This window comes from Paralichthys olivaceus, chromosome 8, assembly GCF_024713975.1.
Source record: "Paralichthys olivaceus isolate ysfri-2021 chromosome 8, ASM2471397v2, whole genome shotgun sequence".
Classification (NCBI taxonomy): domain Eukaryota; kingdom Metazoa; phylum Chordata; class Actinopteri; order Pleuronectiformes; family Paralichthyidae; genus Paralichthys; species Paralichthys olivaceus.
This window is the reverse complement of record NC_091100.1, coordinates 1,111,431-1,130,000: the sequence shown is the minus strand read 5'-3', so window position 1 is coordinate 1,130,000 and position 18,570 is coordinate 1,111,431. Positions and strand designations below refer to the sequence as shown.

The following is an 18,570-nucleotide window of genomic DNA, read 5'->3' as shown; positions in this document are numbered from 1 at the left end:
CTCTCACACACACTCACTCTCACTCTCACTCTCACACACACACACTCACACACACTCTCACACACACACACAAACCATGAAACTGTTAAAGATCAGAAATTAAGTAAAAAGGAGAACAAACATTTTATCACCAGCTCAAAAAGACCGTTCATAAAACAAAAAGGTTTCTGATTTAATCTTTTAATTTCTGTCATAACCTCAATCAACCCAAAGTCTCATATTGTGAGAGATAATGTTAGAGTGCAAACCTCCGCTAACGCTCAGACATTTCTGGATCTGCTCGTTCATCGAGATCTGCTCCACTATTGATTGTTCTTCTTGCGGTCGCCCGTCCACCAAATGACGTGGACTTGAGTCCATTGTTGTTGTTGATACACGGAGCGACCATCTTGGATTTAGAAGTCGGGGGGGGGGGGGGGGGGGGGGTACCCTATGACTGTACATGTAGTACTGTGTACTATGTTTGGAGTACTTCATGTGGCAGAATTGACAGTTGACTTTGAGAAAATGAATTTACTTCTCACTTGATTCACGTTTAAGTTTATGTGCAGAAACTTGGTTTATCCTCATTATCGTGTAAAATCTTCAGAAACATGTTGACAGTTCATATGACCTCATTACATAAAGTAGCAGACCGCTGATAGACTACATCGCCACCTACTGGCTGGTTGAGTTCCAGATATTTTAGGTCTCTATCACATTATTCCCTCACACGGTGGCTTCCCGCCTGCAGCAGAACTGGGAATCGAACTCTGACCTTCCTTGTGCTCTGTGATGACGTTGAACCGTCTGGTCCTCGTCATCGGCGTCGGTCGGGTGCGTCTGAATTTGCTCGCCACTCTCGGGATACTTCACGTGTCACTTAAGCTGCTTTGATCTGGGTTAAATCACAAAGTGTGAAAAGTGATAACACGCAAACTGGTCAAATGAAATGAAGTTGGTTTGTTTGTCACGCACGCCAGGCGACCTGGTGTCGTTTGAAGAAGAGGAAAGCTCTTCTCTAGATATTCTCTGTTCATCCACCCGAACACAGAACTCTTTGTATTTAAAGCTGAACCGTCTTCTTCTCTGTGTGACCTCATTTCTCTTTCAATGCTTTGTGGCTTTATGTAACTATCGATGTTGAGGGTGCGTTAACATAATGTTGCTGCTGCTACGTCGGTTGCGTATCTTAGGGCACAGGTGGTATTCTCTATAGCCACACACGGTCTATATTTTTTTAATGCGTGAAATATCCTCCTTCCTTGTGGATCAACAGGGCCGCAACTGGAACGAGTTGGACCTGGGAGAGGACAGGAAATGGGAGCTTGTGGTTTACGTGGTCCTCCTGGTCGTCTCTGTCCTCCTGCTGGCTCTCCTGGTCGGCCTGGTCTACCGCCGCTGGTCCCGCAGCAAGCTGACCCTGGCCAACATCATCGCCCTGGACCTCCAGGACACCGAGAGCAGCGCAGAGTTCCTCTGCTCGCTGACCAGGAACGCAGAGCGCCACACCAGCACCAGCTCCGATGTGTCGGACGGGGTCTTTGTCATGGTCTACCTGCCTCCGCCCTACGAAGAGACCCTCACCAAGATCACCCGCGCCGCCAGCCTGTCCAGCTCCAAAGACGTGGAGTCGATAAAGATAGAAGACCTGGAGGCCAAGCTGTGTCCAGAACTCAAGTCCAGCGGCCGATATGTGTGATATGGATTTAACGCTGCAGTGTAAAAGACATTTTAACTTCAAGCTTGTGTTTGTAACATACATTTGTTGTCTGTAAATGATTTATCAACTGGATAGAGCTCCTGAGCCTCTGTTAGCTCACAGTTTTACTGTTTGGTTCTCTCTCATCACAAACCTTGTTTCCAGCAGCATTTTCTTTCAGCAAACAAACTCAATGACACCTTGTGCCCACGACCTGCCCAGCAACCACCGACACGTCCAGAGCGACCAGCAGCTGAGGACACGAACCAGAGCTGAAGGTCTCACGTTCAGCAGGTGGACACAAACCCAACGCACAGTGTGATGTCATGATGCTTTTGGCTCTTTGCAGTGTGTCGTCAGTCCTCTGCCCTCTAGTGTCCAGAAACTAATAAACGTTTTTAAAGAAGTCGTGTGTGTCGTTGTACCAGCCGTGGATAACAAAGTCAGTTTGAGACATTAGTGGAACTACAGCTCACTCTTATCTGCCTCGTTTGGTTTAAGACGTCTGTGGTTGAGGTTGATTCATGGGAATATGACAGATATGTGTTTAAAGTAAGAAAACTCTACATGACAGAGCCACACTGAAGTTATCATAGTTCATCCTGGTGGGACCACAGCCTGTAAATAAAGATACTTACTCTGGTTTTTCAGGAATTAATCCAAAATATGATTTCTGATAGAATCTGGTCACTGGAGACAAACTACAGGATGATAATGTTAGTTATAATATTTTAATGTTTACTGACGCAACCATACAGCTGTTTCAATATGCTGCTGAGACAATTTTATTTTGTTTTATGAGGAAGAACACACACACACACACACCTGCACACTCGTCCTCACTCCGTAAAGATTTATTCAAATGTTAAAACTCTTCTGTCTTCACGTTCACAGACAAACAGCAGGACTCACTGTTTTCTATTTTAAATGTTAATTCTACTTGAAGGCAGATACCTCACATTCTAATATTATCTTAGACAAAAAAAATGCTGCAATTAGTGAAACATGTTTTGCTAAATATTGGTGAGAAATCATCGGCCGCTCGTTGTTTGCTTAGCGACAATCAGAGAAGTACTCGCTGGGTTTCTTTTCTATGCACTCCGGGTGGAGGAAGATCATTTTGGCCCTGCAAAGAAACACAAGAGATCAATTCTGTCCCTGCTCTGATCTCAGGGTTAAGTGCAAACAGGTGACGATGCACAGTAACTTACATCATTCCCAACTCCTCCCAGTTCTGAGCCGTGAATCCCAGTTTACTGTGGAAATATTATAACACACACTTTTCATTTGAGCCGAAGAGAATTTCACTTCACATCATTCAACTTCTTGAAATGAACAATATTTGCCTTTTTGATAAATCCAGTGAGACAGAATCAGTGTTTGCCATTTGAAGGACTTTTTGTGGGAGAATCTAAATGATTATTATCCGTCCATGTCTGTAAGTTGAGTTTAAAAATAGACTGAGAGACAACGTGAAGGTAATAAAACCTTAAATCAGGTGCAGTTATCCTGGAGGACAAAGAAATGGAGAAGCAGTTTGAGGCTGTGTCTGACATCGTGTGGTTAGAAAGTGAACTTACATGAGGTCGTTCAAGGTCTCCAACAAGCAGTCGATGTCATCGCTTATGTCGCCGTCGAGCAAGTCTGCGGAGACAACAAGTGAACAGCTGGTTGAAGTGTGTCTCAGCTGACGTCTGTAGGACTGGTCCTGTGTTCAGGCTGAAAGTTAAACTCCAAACTCACCCGTGCAGTTTTTACCACATTTGTTGAGAGACGGAGTTTGACCGTCGCTGCAGATCAGGTGATCGCTGAGCTGGAAAATACCGTATAACTTCCAGATTGAGTTCTCTACCTTCTTCTCCTTCACCGAACTGGTGTTGAATCCAGAGGTCAGCTCCACGTAACAGACGACTGAGGGCAGAGAAGACAAACGTCAACCGCTCGTCCACACGTCCACACGGACATGATGAAGTACAACACTGAACTTCACACATGTCCAGTGTGAAGCTGATGATGTTCTCCAGATGTGTGAGAAACTGAAGCCAAAACATTTTGATCGCCCCCTGGTGGCTGGCTGCAGTGTAGGTCATAGACCCTGCCTCCTCCATGTTAACATGGAGCAAACGTATTTCTGATTGGTTTTGATTTTTTATTTAATTTTCTCATTAAATTACGATTTAAATTCTTGAAATCTCTAGATTTTTTATATATGGCACTCTTTAAATAAAAAATATAAAATATAACATGTACTGTACCCATATATGTACACTATATATATATACACCACAATGAACATTTGTACACACACAGCCACAGTAAATACACACTGTCAGTCAATGAAATTATTAAAAGAGAAAGTTAAGGCATAAGATTGATTATCCAATATTTCTTTATACTTTATCCAAGAAATAGCATAACTCAGTCTACACATGTAATATTAAAGTAGAAGTATTGGATTCCATTAGAATCAGATCTTAGCGTCTAATGTAAAGGTCACGACCACCACTTACTTTTGGCCTCTGTTTCCTCGCTGTGTCCCAGATGGTGATTCTCCATGTTTTGGATCGTCTCATTCAGTTGCTTCTTCAGCTGACACTTTGTCAGAATCGTGCTTTGGGCCACACCACAGCCGACCAGCAGGAACACCAGCAGCGCCGTCATCTTCTCGGCCGTCGTCTGTGAGAGGACGTGTGATCTGTGAGTCGCTAACAGATCACACAGAAACCTGCGTCTTCTGTTCGAGGCCGCTCCCCCGGCGCCTGGAAACTCTGCAGAAGCCACATCACCTGGGTTCAGGTTTCTGAGCCCTGAAGAGGTTGAGGGGGTGGAGGCAGGAAAAATGATCCATCGACCTGAAAACTTCTTTTCTCATTTCCAGGCGACGCCTTCGTCCTGTTGAAAAGAGACTAAAACCAGATGAGGTGAAACAGTTTGTCTTCCCACGACACATTTATGATTTCAGAGGATTGTGTTTCAGCTCAGTGTGACACCGAGGAATTCAATATGTGTGTTTCATTGTGTGTGTGTGTGTGTGTGTACTCTTCAGGACCTCTCCAGTATAAACGCTGACCTTGTCCGGACCCCTGGACGTCATGGGGACCAGAGATCAGGCCTCATGACGTCCTGGTGTAGGTCAGAGGTCATCAAACAGGTTCATGTGTGAATTGAGGGTTTGTGTACGTGTGTGTGTGTGTGTGTGTGTGTGTGTGTGTGTGTTTGTGTGTGTGTGTGTGTGTGTGTGTGTGTGTGTGTTTGTAACACAAAAAAGAAGCAGTGCAGGAAAACAGGAAGATGAAAGCTGAGCTGGAGAGAACATCATTTGTGTTTCAGAAGAGGTTTACGACAGAGAAGGTGGAAATGTCAGATATTTTATTACAGAGAGCGGAAGTGAAGACCTGCTGCTGGACTCAGTCCTGAGAACCTGAAGACCTGCTGCTGGACTCAGTCCTGAGAACCTGAAGACCTGCTGCTGGACTCAGTCCTCAGAACATGAAGACCTGCTGCTGGACTCAGTCCTGAGAACCTGAAGACCTGCTGCTGGACTCAGTCCTCAGAACATGAAGACCTGCTGCTGGACTCAGTCCTGAGAACCTGAAGACCTGCTGCTGGACTCAGTCCTCAGAACCTGAAGACCTGCTGCTGGACTCAGTCCTCAGAACATGAAGACCTGCTGCTGGACTCAGTCCTCAGAACCTGAAGACCTGCTGCTGGACTCAGTCCTGAGAACCTGAAGACCTGCTGCTGGACTCAGTCCTCAGAACATGAAGACCTGCTGCTGGACTCAGTCCTGAGAACCTGAAGACCTGCTGCTGGACTCAGTCCTCAGAACATGAAGACCTGCTGCTGGACTCAGTCCTCAGAACATGAAGACCTGCTGCTGGACTCAGTCCTCAGAACATGAAGACCTGCTGCTGGACTCAGTCCTCAGAACCTGAAGACCTGCTGCTGGACTCAGTCCTGAGAACCTGAAGACCTGCTGCTGGACTCAGTCCTCAGAACATGAAGACCTGCTGCTGGACTCAGTCCTCAGAACATGAAGACCTGCTGCTGGACTCAGTCCTCAGAACCTGAAGACCTGCTGCTGGACTCAGTCCTCAGAACATGAAGACCTGCTGCTGGACTCAGTCCTCAGAACCTGAAGACCTGCTGCTGGACTCAGTCCTCAGAACATGAAGACCTGCTGCTGGACTCAGTCCTCAGAACCTGAAGACCTGCTGCTGGACTCAGTCCTCAGAACATGAAGACCTGCTGCTGGACTCAGTCCTGAGAACCTGAAGACCTGCTGCTGGACTCAGTCCTCAGAACATGAAGACCTGCTGCTGGACTCAGTCCTCAGAACATGAAGACCTGCTGCTGGACTCAGTCCTCAGAACCTGAAGACCTGCTGCTGGACTCAGTCCTCAGAACATGAAGACCTGCTGCTGGACTCAGTCCTGAGAACATGAAGACCTGCTGCTTCACTTCACGTGTTTATTCAAAGTTCAGTGGAGGTGGACTCAGAACCTGAACTGAGGAGCAGTTGTTAAAGTGGTCGTGGATGTTCTGTCGTGATGATCTGACGAGTTCTGTGAATCGTATCGATTGAATCACCAGTGTCACTATGGAAACAGGTTCACAAACAGAAACCGTAGAGTGAAAGATATTTATTGAAAAAAGCAGCAGATACATGAGTAGATTTTCTCATCAGGGAATGAAGCGGTAAATAAAATCATCACATCTTGTCCCACTGCTGAGACACGTCATCACTTTAACTTCTTTAACTCCTGAAGTTTTGACAGAATGATGTCAGAGAAAAGAAAGGAGAAGAATAAAGAGCTCCACATGATGAATCCTCTTGTTTAAAGTGCAGGAGCTGAATGGCTGTTGGTGTGAAACCCTTCACCGACGGCTGCTCAATTACAAGTACTGAGGTAGTTGTAGGAGCGATAACGGCAACGGCGAGAGGCTCTCTTCAACAAAATCCTGTTTGTTGAGAAGAAACAGTTTCATCAGCAACACACACGTTTCCATTTTTATTATTATACAGTCATCCCACTTATGTTTGTAGCACAGACTGAATAAAGCTCCCGAAAACAGTGAAGCCAAAATGTCTCGATTGACCCCTAGTGGCTGGTTACAGTAAAGGTTAGAACCCTGCCTCCTCCATGTCAGCAGATGAGACATCGACCTCAGTAAAAAAAAGTAGATGTTGAATAAATAGATGTTTTCTGTCATCTGATGTCATTCTTATCAAACTGAGGTTCAATTCCTCTACCGACCACTTGACATGAAGTGTCCTTCGCTGGGAGTGAACCAAAAGGGAGAAGGTTTGAAATCTGCCTTGAGGAACTGGGACACCACTGGTTATGTCATCAGCAGCTCACGTTATTATTTGATGATGTAAAAATGGGCTGAGGCCTCATGAATACCGGAGATTTGTCGAGACCTTGATACCTCAAATGCTGAAGCACAGGCGCTGACTCTTAATGATTTCATCACCACGACAGGGCAGCAGATATTTTGGCTTCATTTCTGGACAGTGGGGAGACGTCCATCTTTATTTATAGTCCGTACAGCAAATGAACTTACCACCAGTAATGGGTCTTCACCAAGCATTCGATGTCGTCCTCAATGTTGTCATCGCTGAAGGCTTCAGGGGAAAACCAGGCACAGTTATCGATTTGCAAAATGTTGAATTCATGTAATTATCGATGAAGACTCTTTTCTCTGTGATTCTCTGTGACACTAAGACTCACCTGTGCAGCTTGTGTTACACTTGTTTTTGGACCAGCGGTAACCGGAACTACAGAAGTAGCTGTCCGACAGCTGGAACAGTCCATAGAGCCCAAGGGACCTACGAGCAATCTTCTTTCTGCGCCTCCAGCCTCGAAGGGCTCTCTTCTGACGTTCTCCACCTTCCACCTCATGCTCATCCTCTTCTTGGAACTCTTCCTCCTCAGTGTCTTCCTCCTCCTCCTCAGTGTCCTCCTCATCATCCTCTTTTGGAACCTCCTCCTCCTCAGTGTCTTCCTCTTCCTCCTCAGTGTCCTCCTCATCATCCTCTTTTGGAACCTCTTCCTCCTCAGTTTCCTCATTACCCATCATGCTGTTGTCTAGCCTGTCTCGGAACTTGCTTTCTTCCTCTGTCATCACTTCCTCCAGGGACAAGTCTGACGAGTCAGCCTCGTCCCTGTTTGAGTCGGCCGCCCGCTTTAATCTGGCGATAACCGTTGTTCTGTTTGTTTCAGAGGTTGTCATTGCAGGGTTGGTTGGTCTGGTTAGTTCGACTGGTCTGGTTAGTTCGACTGGTCTGGTTAGTCTGGTTAGTTCGACTGGTCTGGTTAGTTCGACTGGTCTGGTTAGTTCGACTGGTCTGGTTGGTCTGGTTAGTTCGACTGGTCTGGTTAGTTCAACTGGTCTGGTTGGTCTGGTTAGTTCGACTGGTCTGGTTAGTTCGACTGGTCTGGTTAGTTCGACTGGTCTGGTTAGATTGACTGGTCTGGTTGGTTCGACTGGTCTGGTTGGTCTGGTTAGATTGACTGGTTTGGTTGGTCTGGTTAGATTGACTGGTTTGGTTGGTTTGGTTAGATTGACTGGTTTGGTTGGTTTGGTTGGTTGGACTGGTCTGGTTGGTTTGGTTGGTTCGACTGGTCTGGTTGGTTGGACTGGTCTGGTTGGTTTGGTTGGTTGGACTGGTCTGGTTGGTTTGGTTGGTCTGACTGGTTTGGTTGGTCTGGTTGGTTTGGTTGGTTTGGTTGGTTGGACTGGTTTGGTTGGTTTGGTTGGTGACTTGGTGGTCGTAGACCTGCGTTTGCCAAACACCCTGACCAGACCCGTGTCCAGACGGGACCTCCTGCTCGCTTCACAGACGACTGCAGCGAATCAGTCGTGCAAACAGCAGGAAGCAAAAAAAGATTGACAGTCAACAGAGGAAACTTGTTTCTAGATAAATGTACATTTGTGAATATTGGATTCTGAAAAAAGTTGGAGCCCTGGTTAATGAACGGACTCTAAGCTAAGTGAGGGAGCTGAGGGGGCTGCAGCACCTCCAACTGGTGGGGGACAGCAACTACAAGGAAAAAAAGTTCTCTAACACCAATTCGAAAAACTTTCACGAAATCAACCCCCTTTTTTATTTTTCAAATATTTTATTTCAGACATGACCTGGAAGGATTGTGGATTTTTGTTGGTAGTAGTGGTGTGGTGATTCTGGTGTTGGTGTGTTGTCTCTGTCTCCCCCTTCTGTTCTATTCTGATCCTGCAGGTGGTGTGTGTGGCAGGGGGTGTGGCTGGCTTCCTCACTGCAGCTAACAGGGCACACCTGCAATCATTCACCCATCATCCCCTCCATAAAAGCCTGGTCCTGAATCCACTACTCTGCCAGTTCATTCCGTCAAGTCCGGTAGCGTACAGTGATGACAACCTCGGATTCTTGCTCCTCGTTTTTGTTTGTTTCATATTTAACCAGTTTTGTTTCTTTTTCTACACAGACTCCTCGGTGTGCCTTGTTGCTGCTCCTCGGTTTTTGTTTTCCCTCGTGCTTGTTGTCCTGTGGATTGTTTGGCCAGCCAGCACCCTGCCTCCACAGCCTGCCTGTTTTTGTTCTGGTGATAATTACACTTTTCATTAACATTGAAACTACTCTCAGTGTCTGCTTTGGGGTCCAACAAAGAACCAACCGTAACAAGTGGGTCTAAAAAATATTCTCCGAGGAGCCAAAGCCCGGTTTGCAGGTTGTTTGCTTTTCTAAAACTGGTATAAAATATTGTTGGTCATTAAATTGAATAGAAATAATCATTATATAGACCTGAGCTCAACCCTGCAGCCAGACTCAAACAGAAGTGTCCATCTGCATCTTTTTGTGGTAAATCTCTTGGTATTTTAACTAAGCATCTATATTTAATCCCTTTTATTCGGTTTATCATAATTTATCACGTCTTTCTGGTCATTTTCTCTCCCCCTTTATTCTCTTTATGGTTATCTAATTTTATGTATATTCATTTTGCACATTTCTCCCTTCACGTCTTTACAGTCGTCTTGTGTCTTTTTTCTTCCCCTCACAGTTTTTCTAGTCAAAACGACTTCACTGAATCTCACCTATTTCCAAGATTCTCTCCTTGTGTCGCTGAAGCACTCTGGGCAGAACGAGCGCCTCCTCCAGTTGCTCTTTCAGCTCACATTTGTGGACGATGCGGCCCTCGGACAGGTTTGGCACCGTGAGGGCCACAGCCACAGCCACAGCCACCACCAGGCCCAACTTCATATCAGCTCTGTAGGAAGGAGCAAAGTTAATTAAAACAGTCAACAGGGGCCTCTAGTGGTGAGAACGGTTTAAAGCAGGTTCTCAAATTAAACTTCAGATAATCACACATCATCAATTTTAAAAACCTGTCACCACTTCACAAAGAACCCAGTGTCACTTAGGCAGTTTCACATAGTGTTTATAACCACAACATACATCTTCTGTGTTGTATATATTTATGTGTTATTCTCTTTGTCTTTATATGTTTCTATTCTTGGTCGGAGCGACTGTCACAAAACATAATTTCTCTCCTGGCATCGATTCAATATTTCTGATATATAAACATTTAGTAAACACTTTAAATCAAACTATAATGTCGTTATAAACAGATATAAATGTATAGATACTGTTTATAGTTTATATAATTTATACAGTGCACAATATTTGTCTGAAAGTACAATTTATTTTATTCTAGAAAAGTTGTTATAAAAGGAAAAAAGGCAGAGAACAAGTGGATTAATCTTAATCCATCACCAAATATCTAATCTAGATTTTTTTTGGATATCAATCAAACAATATTCACAGAAAAACCCAAAAACAACAACTTACACATTTTAATCTATGTGAAAATCTGATGTACGAAACAACATCAGCCTTTTGATTCACTCCAACATTAAAACACATATCATCATTTAATTAAACTTAAACAAAAAACTTCAATATCAAGCATCTGAAGGACGAGTTGAAATAAAAGATTTAAAAGTTTCTCACCACGTTGTCGTTCTTCACCCTTTAAGGTTTTCTCTTGTCGGAGTTAGTCCCCTGATGGACGTCTGAGTCTGGAGACGAGCCACTGAGTTTATAAAGGGTGACTTCCAGCAGTGGACCAGCCTGTTTTACTGCTCTTACTGTTTGACACCAGTTCCTTGATGGGAATCTGAACAATGACACGGTTTGCTCGGATCATTGTGCAAATGCAGAATTATCTTTATAGAAACCCACATTCATACCTGAGTCACCGGAGAGACACCCGGACGTGAGACAGCTTTGACTTTAAATATCTGCAGAGTCATGCCTGCATGTCTGAAGTTTGTGAGTAAATAGAACATTTAGAAAAAACTAAAATGTTGGAAAAAGCAACGAGTTACATGTCTGAATGTTGAGTTTTCAGGATTTCGAGACTCATGAGAAATACACTAATGATAGCTCCATCTCTTCTGGCCCAAACACAGAAAGGTGCAAAGAAAGGCCTTAGAAAGGTGGCGTCATGTGGTCGCTGAACATCCACCTGCTTCCCTGTTCAATCACAGATCAGCTCGGGGAACGTGTGGTCAGATGGGAAGAGAGAGACGTCACGTCTGCAGGTTTTCATGGTTCTGTCCAGGATGAGCTGCTCTCCAGAGCTTGTGTCTGTGAACCTGAATCCTCACCAGAGGCTCAGCAGCACTTTGCACAGATGTCAGCAAACATTGTTCATTTACACTTTCCAGCAAACACGATGAAGATGAATATGAAGTCAAGTTATGTTGTGTGATATTATGTTATTTTATTTTATATTATGTTGTGTAATATCACGTCATGTTGTGTTATGTTGTGTAATAGTGTTTTATGTTATGTTATAATATGTCTTGTGCTGTGTTTTGTTTTGTTATGCATATCATAACTGCAGGTAATATATGATTTCATTAATAAACTAAACTAAACTGCTCCACATCTGTTGTTGTTGTATTTGGTGTGAGAGCATGAGTGAGTCCATGTTTGCTCAGCTCTGGGTCAGAGGCCGGCCACTCGTTTGTCAGGGTTATTTTCAGCTGTGTCACAATCAAATCGGACAATGTGACTTTGACTGATCTGAAAAGAAACTCTGGTTTCACAGGTTTGAGGTGACATAACCTTTGGTTCATGGGAAGAACGTTTCGACACTCACATTCTTCTCACAATACTTTGTAAACACTTTCTACTCTCTGAAAGAAAAACCCCAAGCCACAGTCCACAACACACTGCAGATGAAATGTTCAAATCTTATCAGATCTTATTTTATATATATATATATATATATATATATATAATATATCATAATTTTTAAATGAAGTCCCCCGACTTTGGATAATTATTTTATTAGTGATGATGGATCAACAGAGGAAAAAAAAGTGCAACATAAAGTTTTTAAAAGGCAATCTTAAATAAAATAACTTGTTATATATAATTACAAATACCTCTGGTAGACACATGCACAGTCTAAGACTAACTGTTGATTAAAACACTGCATCCCGGGAAAAGTGAAGACAATCCTTCAGTAGTCCCACTATGGGGACATTTGCAGCATTACAGCAGCGAGAGTCAAAAAGACATAAGAAGTAACACGCAATAATCAAGTGTAAGGAACGTTAACAATAGAGAAACATTGATACAAACAACGTCTGATGACGTCTGAAATCTTCTGTTCTTCTTCTGTTCTCTGTGTCTTCTTTGTTTGGACCGAATGAAAGACGGACGTGATGGGATCAGATCTCAAGTGTAAATGTCATCAGGTTAAATTCAGACCTGTTTTAATGTCACTCGTGAAAAGAGACTAAGACAAAGTTATAGAGTTCATTTCCCCGCCTTGTTATTTCCTGTCACTTTGTGCAGAATCATCACTGTGTGTGTGTGTGTGTGTGCTCTTTGTTCTCACACTGTCGAGCAGTGAGACAAACAGGTCGGGCACGTAGCTCGCCGCGCTCACCTTCAGGTTCATTTTACACATAAATCAAAGTGACTGCTGATGTTTGAGTGTGAACATTTCCTCCTTCACTCCCTGAGCGTCTGTTCTCTGTAACTCTGGCAGCGTGCCCGTTCTTTTTTTAACTTGTGTTTATTCATATTTAAAATTCTTAAATTGTCAAGTAGATGAATGTGAAGGACTCATGATAGACTCTGTTAATCTTCATCGTCCTGAGGAGGGAGACGACGCCTGTTGGGCAGAATGTCTTTCCCTCCTCTGTCCAGTGGGCGATGAACCTTTTCTCATCAGATATTTGGACTCATCAGCTGTGACTGAGCTCAGACGTGTTTCCCCTTCAGTCCGATCATACTCTCCCTGTAAGAACACGCCACGCTCATGCTGACATGAAAACAGGTTCTGCAGCTGTTACGGGCCTGAGCAGGAAACATGTGTCCCACTTCCTGTCACACATGTTTTGTTTTGAAAAGAATACGAGCTGATGAAACTGTCTAAACGTGGAGAAAAGGATTTCAATGCTTCCTTCTTTCCTTGTCTCCTTTAACTTAGGACGCTCTGAACCGTCCACAGTCTTTATGTCCTTCGTGCTTGTCCTTGATCTCGTGATGTTTTTCCATCGAGGTCAAAGAAAGGACACCTCAGTCGTCTGTGTGATCTCGACCTCTAAGTACTGCAGTTGCATCATTTTGCCCCAAGATGGTGCTGTTTTCTACAGAGTCCATTGAGTCCAGCAGGTTCTTTTTATTCTGTGTGAATGTGTGATTCATTTACACCATCATCACTCATCCATCCATCATCCATCCATCATCCATCATCCATCATCCATCACTCATCCATCCATCATCCATCATCCATCATCCATCCTCCATCATCCATCCATCATCATCCATCATCCATCATCCATCATCCATCATCCATCATCTATCATCTATCATCCATCCATCATCCATCATCCATCATCACTCATCCATCCATCATCCATCATCCATCATCCATCATCATCCATCATCCATCATCCATCACTCATCCATCCATCATCCATCCATCATCATCCATCATCCATCATCCATCATCCATCATCCATCATCCATCCATCATCCATCCTCCATCATCCATCCATCATCCATCATCCATCATCCATCATCCATCATCCATCCATCATCCATCCATCATCCATCCATCATCCATCATCCATCATCCATCATCTATCATCCATCCATCATCCATCCATCATCCATCCATCATCATCCATCATCCATCATCCATCCATCATCCATCACTCATCCATCCATCATCCATCCATCATCCATCCATCATCCATCCATCATCCATCATCCATCATCCATCACTCATCCATCCATCATCCATCCATCATCCATCCATCATCCATCCATCCATCATCCATCCATCATCCATCATCCATCATCCATCCATCATCCATCATCCATCCATCATCCATCATCCATCATCCATCATCCATCATCTATCCATCATCCATCCATCATCTATCATCCATCATCCATCATCCATCATCCATCCATCATCCATCATCCATCATCCATCCATCATCCATCATCCATCATCTATCATCCATCATCCATCATCCATCACTCATCCATCCATCATCCATCCATCATCCATCCATCATCTATCATCCATCCATCATCCATCATCCATCATCCATCATCCATCATCTATCCATCATCTATCCATCATCCATCATCCATCATCCCTCCATCATCTATCATCCATCATCCATCATCCATCATCCATCATCCATCATCCCTCCATCATCCATCATCTATCATCCATCATCCATCATCCATCATCCCTCCATCATCTATCATCCCTCCATCATCCATCATCCATCATCCATCATCTATCATCCATCATCCATCATCCATCATCCATCATCCATCATCCCTCATCCATCCATCATCCATCATCCCTCCATCATCCATCATCCATCATCCATCCATCATCTATCATCCATCATCCATCATCTATCATCCATCATCCATCCATCATCCATCATCCATCATCCTTCATCCATCATCCATCCATCATCCATCCATCATCCATCATCTATCATCCACCCCCCCTCCACCCCTCCTCCCTCCATCTAACATCCATCATCCATCATCCATCATCCATCCATCATCTATCATCCATCATCCATCCATCATCCATCCATCATCCATCATCTATCATCCACCCCCCCTCCACCCCTTCTCCCTCCATCTAACATCCATCATCCATCATCCATCCATCATCCATCCATCATCCATCATCCATCCATCATCCATCATCCATCATCTATCATTCACCCCTCCTCCACCCCTCCTCCCTCCATCTTATCGCCTCATCAATAGTCTGAATGGTTCTTGGGTCCATGTGTTTAAAAGTCATCAGGTAAAACTATTCTGGGTGTGAAACTGAGCGTCAGTGAGGAAACAGAGGGGACCTATGACAGAACTCCTCCTGATAGGTCGTCTGATGGGGGCGCTGTTCGGGGACAGCTGGACTTTGACGGAGGACAGTCAGGGCCCTGAGGGTCCGGATGTCAAAACTCTGCTGGTAGTTTTCATGCTGATGGTTTGGAGACTCGTCATGAGACCTTCCACTGTGAAGACGAGTCCTGAAACATGGTGATTACAAATGAATCAGATGTTTTATTTTCAGGATAATGACTTCATGTGTTCACGTCTGCCTCTGATGTGCAGCTTGAGCTGTGAAACCTCTGTACGATCATTGAATCTCTGATCGTCCTTCAGACCTGGTGAATTGTTGGTAGAATACAGGAAAAAGAGAATTATGACACATCAGAGCTCATTTTATTACCCACAGTCCTTTGCGTGGACAGTGTGGACTCGGCCCAGCTGCCCTGGATATAAGCCACGGGCGTCTCTGCCCCGACGTGACGTCCTGCAGGGAAAAGGAATTAAAAGTTTGATGTCACTGAATATATCCTCTTTTACTTCTCACTGCATTTCTTCATTGTGTCACTGAAGTAAAAGATCTGAGCTCTTTACTCACGGAGGTTTTAACATGTTTGATCCGTGTGCATCTCCAGACTCTCTGAACTCATGCAGCCTCACAGCGACACCAGATCCTGCCATCACTGACCACTGCAGTCCGAGTCACAACCAGACCTGGTCTGGAGAGGATCCAGACCAGAGAGGATCCAGACCAGAGAAGATCCAGACCAGATAGGATCCAGACCAGATAGGATCCAGACCAGAGAAGATCCAGACCAGAGAGGATCCAGACCAGAGAAGATCCAGAAAGAATAACCGGTCCTGTGGCTAAACAAAGATACTGATTAAATCTTTTATATTTTTCTGACCAGTCGAAACGTTTTCATGTGCAGATTTTCACAAATGAATGTGTCTTCATCATGTCTACATCATGTCTTCATCATGTCTACATCATGTCTTCATCATGTCTACAGATAATGTTTGATACTGTACCTGCAGATGAGTCACTGCTTCCCTCTGCTGACCTGGAGTCAGTCTCGAGTCCTGTTGCTCTTCAGTCTTTCTTTCTTTTTTGTCTTTTTGAATAAATAAATTGGTTCTTTTTTCTCCACCTGCTCTAATCTTATTGACGTGTGCGTTCTCGTCATGCGTGTACACCACATATGATCGGTGCAGGACAGATTCAGGACAGAGAAACTCGACACTGTGACGACAGAGAGAACTGACACCGGTAACCACGATCACTCTCTTCCTCTTTCTCCCTCAGTTCACTTCAGTTCAAATGGATTCATCAGGACCGAGTGAATACTGACTTTAACGTACACACCTCCACAACGTCATCCTACCTTTTCTTAAATTCCCCTTCAGTTATTCAACACTGGCTGAAGTTAAATGTTCGTTGTGTGCGTGAGCTTTGAAAGAACTGATAACAATCATCAAAAATGATAATTACTCTTTGCTAATGTTTTATTTGTTGGATTGTAGATTTAGCTTCTGCTTGTTTTGTTCTATTTTAAACAACATCCATAAATTGAATTGTTGTTTCACATTGATTAATGCAGGTGATTAATGCAAAGCAGCAGCAGCAGCAGTCCCATGTATGTCGGCCTGCAGCCAGACTGGGACCAGGATCCTCAAACAAAGCATCCATTCACAGGAGGGAGGGAGGCAGGGAGGGAGGCAGGGGGTGGGGGGTGGTTTACATTTTGTTCAACCTAAATAACAGTAAATAAAATGTGCTATTGTCTGTGTGTCCTCAGTCTCTGTGCGTCCTCAGTCTCTGTGTGTCCTCAGTCTCTGTGTGTCCTCAGTCTCTGTGTGTCCTCAGTCTCTGTGTGTCCTCAGTCTCTGTGCGTCCTCAGTCTGCTGGTTCAGAACATCAGGATAAATATGAAGAGCAGGTTTGTGCAGTGGATCAGACAGAAGTGAATTATAATTAAAAATGAGAGAGACAGAGACAGAATGAGAGAGAGGGGGGGAGGGAGACAGAGAGAGACAGAGAAACAGAGAGAGACAGAGGAACAGAGAGAGACAGAGAGAGAGAGAGAGACAGAGGAACAGAGAGAGACAGAGAGAGAGAGAGAGAGAGACAGAGGAACAGAGAGAGAGAGAGAGAGAGACATAATGAGAGGGACAGAGGAACAGAGAGAGAGAGAGAGAGAGAGAAAGAGAGAGAGAGAGAGAGAGGAGAGAGAGAGAGAGAGAGAGAGAGAGAGAGAGAGAGAGAGAGAGAGAGAGAGAGAGAGAGGGAGAGAGAGAGAGAGAGACAACAAAAGCCCTGGATGCCATGAGGAGAGAGATGCTGCGTTCAGGTTCTTCCCAAAAAGTCCTGCCTCCCAGCTCCTACACTAACTTGTGCCCTCAAGGCACCAGGGGCTCAAGTTCAGTTTTATTTGAATTTAACCAAATCACAACATACATTATCTCTGGGCACTTTACATATTGAGTTCCAAATCTGACAATATTACAGAGAACCCCAAAGGTTCCCACAACAACTGTGGACAGAAAAGACAGCAGAACCAGACTCAGTGTGGGCGACAGTCTGCGAAAGGATTCAATCCATTTATCGAGATCAAACGTAAAACAAGGCTACAACTGTTATTATGAGACAACGACAAAGACGTCATCTACCGTCAGTGTGCTGTTAACAAAAACACGGGATCGGCGCAGCAGAATCTGTGCGTTACATCCTGCCTCACCTGAATGCTCCGGAGATTCTTCATAGTGTCTTCCCGGGTGAAAGATAAACTCCAGAGAAAGTCCTGACCCAACCAACACAACAGAGGTCTATGATGTATACTGCAGCCGGCCACCAGGGGGAAACTACACTCTACACACTGAACCTTTAATTTACAGTTTATGCTTTAGACCCCATTTCACAAGGTTTGAGGTTTTAGATGTTTTATTACAAGACGTTCATGAAAGTCAAGACAAAGATAATCATACGTTCTGTCAGTGTGTTACTAATGGGTGAAATTATACTGAAAATAAATTACTCTCTACCTGTTGCCCCCTTTGAGACCCCCTGATTTAGACCAACATAAAATACAGAGTATGAAATGAATAAATAAAAAGATAGATGGATAGATGGATGGATGGATAGATGGATAGATGGATAGATGGATGGATGGATGGATAGATGGATGGATAGATAGATACCAGTAGCACACAAAAAGAACTACTACAGATCTGTCCCTGTAAAGAAGTAATGTGCAGATATCTTAAGTGCCAGTTGATTGACAGACACAAGTAACGGAGGCAGAGTATTGAAGCCGAATATAAATACAGATTTAAAGATAAAGACCTGAAGCTTTACAAAGTTGTGTATTAGACTAACTGTCTGTAAACTGATGGTGCAGCAGATTAAAGAGTAAAACTTAAAATACAAAATACAAGAAAATAAAGACAAACAAAGGCAGTAATGGTGACATGGGGGGTTGTTAGCTGCAGCTCTGACACGCACACTTAT

At 44.0% G+C, this 18,570-nt stretch overlaps 3 protein-coding genes and 1 long non-coding RNA gene across 4 annotated transcripts in view; 1 reads left to right on the top strand and 3 right to left on the bottom strand.

Annotated features, from left to right (window-relative positions):
• Window positions 1–2,087, top strand: part of LOC138411124 (small integral membrane protein 28) — a 5,970-nt gene extending 3,883 nt beyond the window's left edge. The window contains exon 3 of the mRNA XM_069529959.1: window positions 1,259–2,087. Within this exon, the coding sequence (XP_069386060.1) occupies window positions 1,259–1,681 (423 nt within the window). The 3' untranslated portion in view covers window positions 1,682–2,087. The remainder of the gene's footprint in view (window positions 1–1,258) is intronic.
• A 432-nt stretch (window positions 2,088–2,519) lies between these two features.
• Window positions 2,520–4,670, bottom strand: LOC109641611 (alpha-lactalbumin). The gene is made up of 5 exons (XM_069529960.1): window positions 4,192–4,670; window positions 3,425–3,592; window positions 3,262–3,325; window positions 2,893–2,937; window positions 2,520–2,807 (listed from the first exon to the last, which is right to left on the bottom strand). Exons 1-5 carry the CDS (start codon window positions 4,340–4,342, stop codon window positions 2,735–2,737), a joined length of 501 nt encoding a protein of 166 aa, XP_069386061.1. The 5' UTR covers window positions 4,343–4,670; the 3' UTR covers window positions 2,520–2,734.
• A 1,639-nt stretch (window positions 4,671–6,309) lies between these two features.
• Window positions 6,310–10,882, bottom strand: LOC109648154 (sporozoite surface protein 2-like). The gene is made up of 5 exons (XM_069530736.1): window positions 10,674–10,882; window positions 9,758–9,930; window positions 7,417–8,532; window positions 7,250–7,310; window positions 6,310–6,643 (listed from the first exon to the last, which is right to left on the bottom strand). The coding sequence occupies exons 2-5, from the start codon at window positions 9,921–9,923 to the stop codon at window positions 6,574–6,576; spliced, it is 1,413 nt and encodes a 470-aa protein (XP_069386837.1). The 5' UTR covers window positions 9,924–9,930; window positions 10,674–10,882; the 3' UTR covers window positions 6,310–6,573.
• Window positions 10,883–14,967: 4,085 nt separating this feature from the next.
• LOC138411229 (uncharacterized) lies at window positions 14,968–16,428 on the bottom strand. Its single transcript, XR_011243885.1, has 4 exons — window positions 16,095–16,428; window positions 15,661–15,929; window positions 15,466–15,549; window positions 14,968–15,262 (listed from the first exon to the last, which is right to left on the bottom strand). It is a non-coding gene; the product is annotated as an uncharacterized lncRNA (long non-coding RNA).
• Window positions 16,429–18,570: the final 2,142 nt, after the last annotated feature.

Bases quoted from the DNA above. Each gene is read 5' to 3' on its own strand.
- LOC109641611 (XM_069529960.1), bottom strand. From the start codon at position 4,342: ATGACGGCGCTGCTGGTGTTCCTGCTGGTCGGCTGTGGTGTGGCCCAA. The intron at 3,593-4,191 runs GTAAGTGGTGGT...CTCTGCCCTCAG, and splicing joins CGAGGAAACAGAGGCCAAAA to TCGTCTGTTACGTGGAGCTG. The intron at 3,326-3,424 runs GTGAGTTTGGAG...TTGTCTCCGCAG, and splicing joins ATGTGGTAAAAACTGCACGG to ACTTGCTCGACGGCGACATA.
- LOC109648154 (XM_069530736.1), bottom strand. From the start codon at position 9,923: ATGAAGTTGGGCCTGGTGGTGGCTGTGGCTGTGGCTGTGGCCCTCACG. The intron at 8,533-9,757 runs GTGAGATTCAGT...GATTCGCTGCAG, and splicing joins GGAGAGAATCTTGGAAATAG to TCGTCTGTGAAGCGAGCAGG. The intron at 6,644-7,249 runs GTAAGTTCATTT...CTCAACAAACAG, and splicing joins GTGAAGACCCATTACTGGTG to GATTTTGTTGAAGAGAGCCT.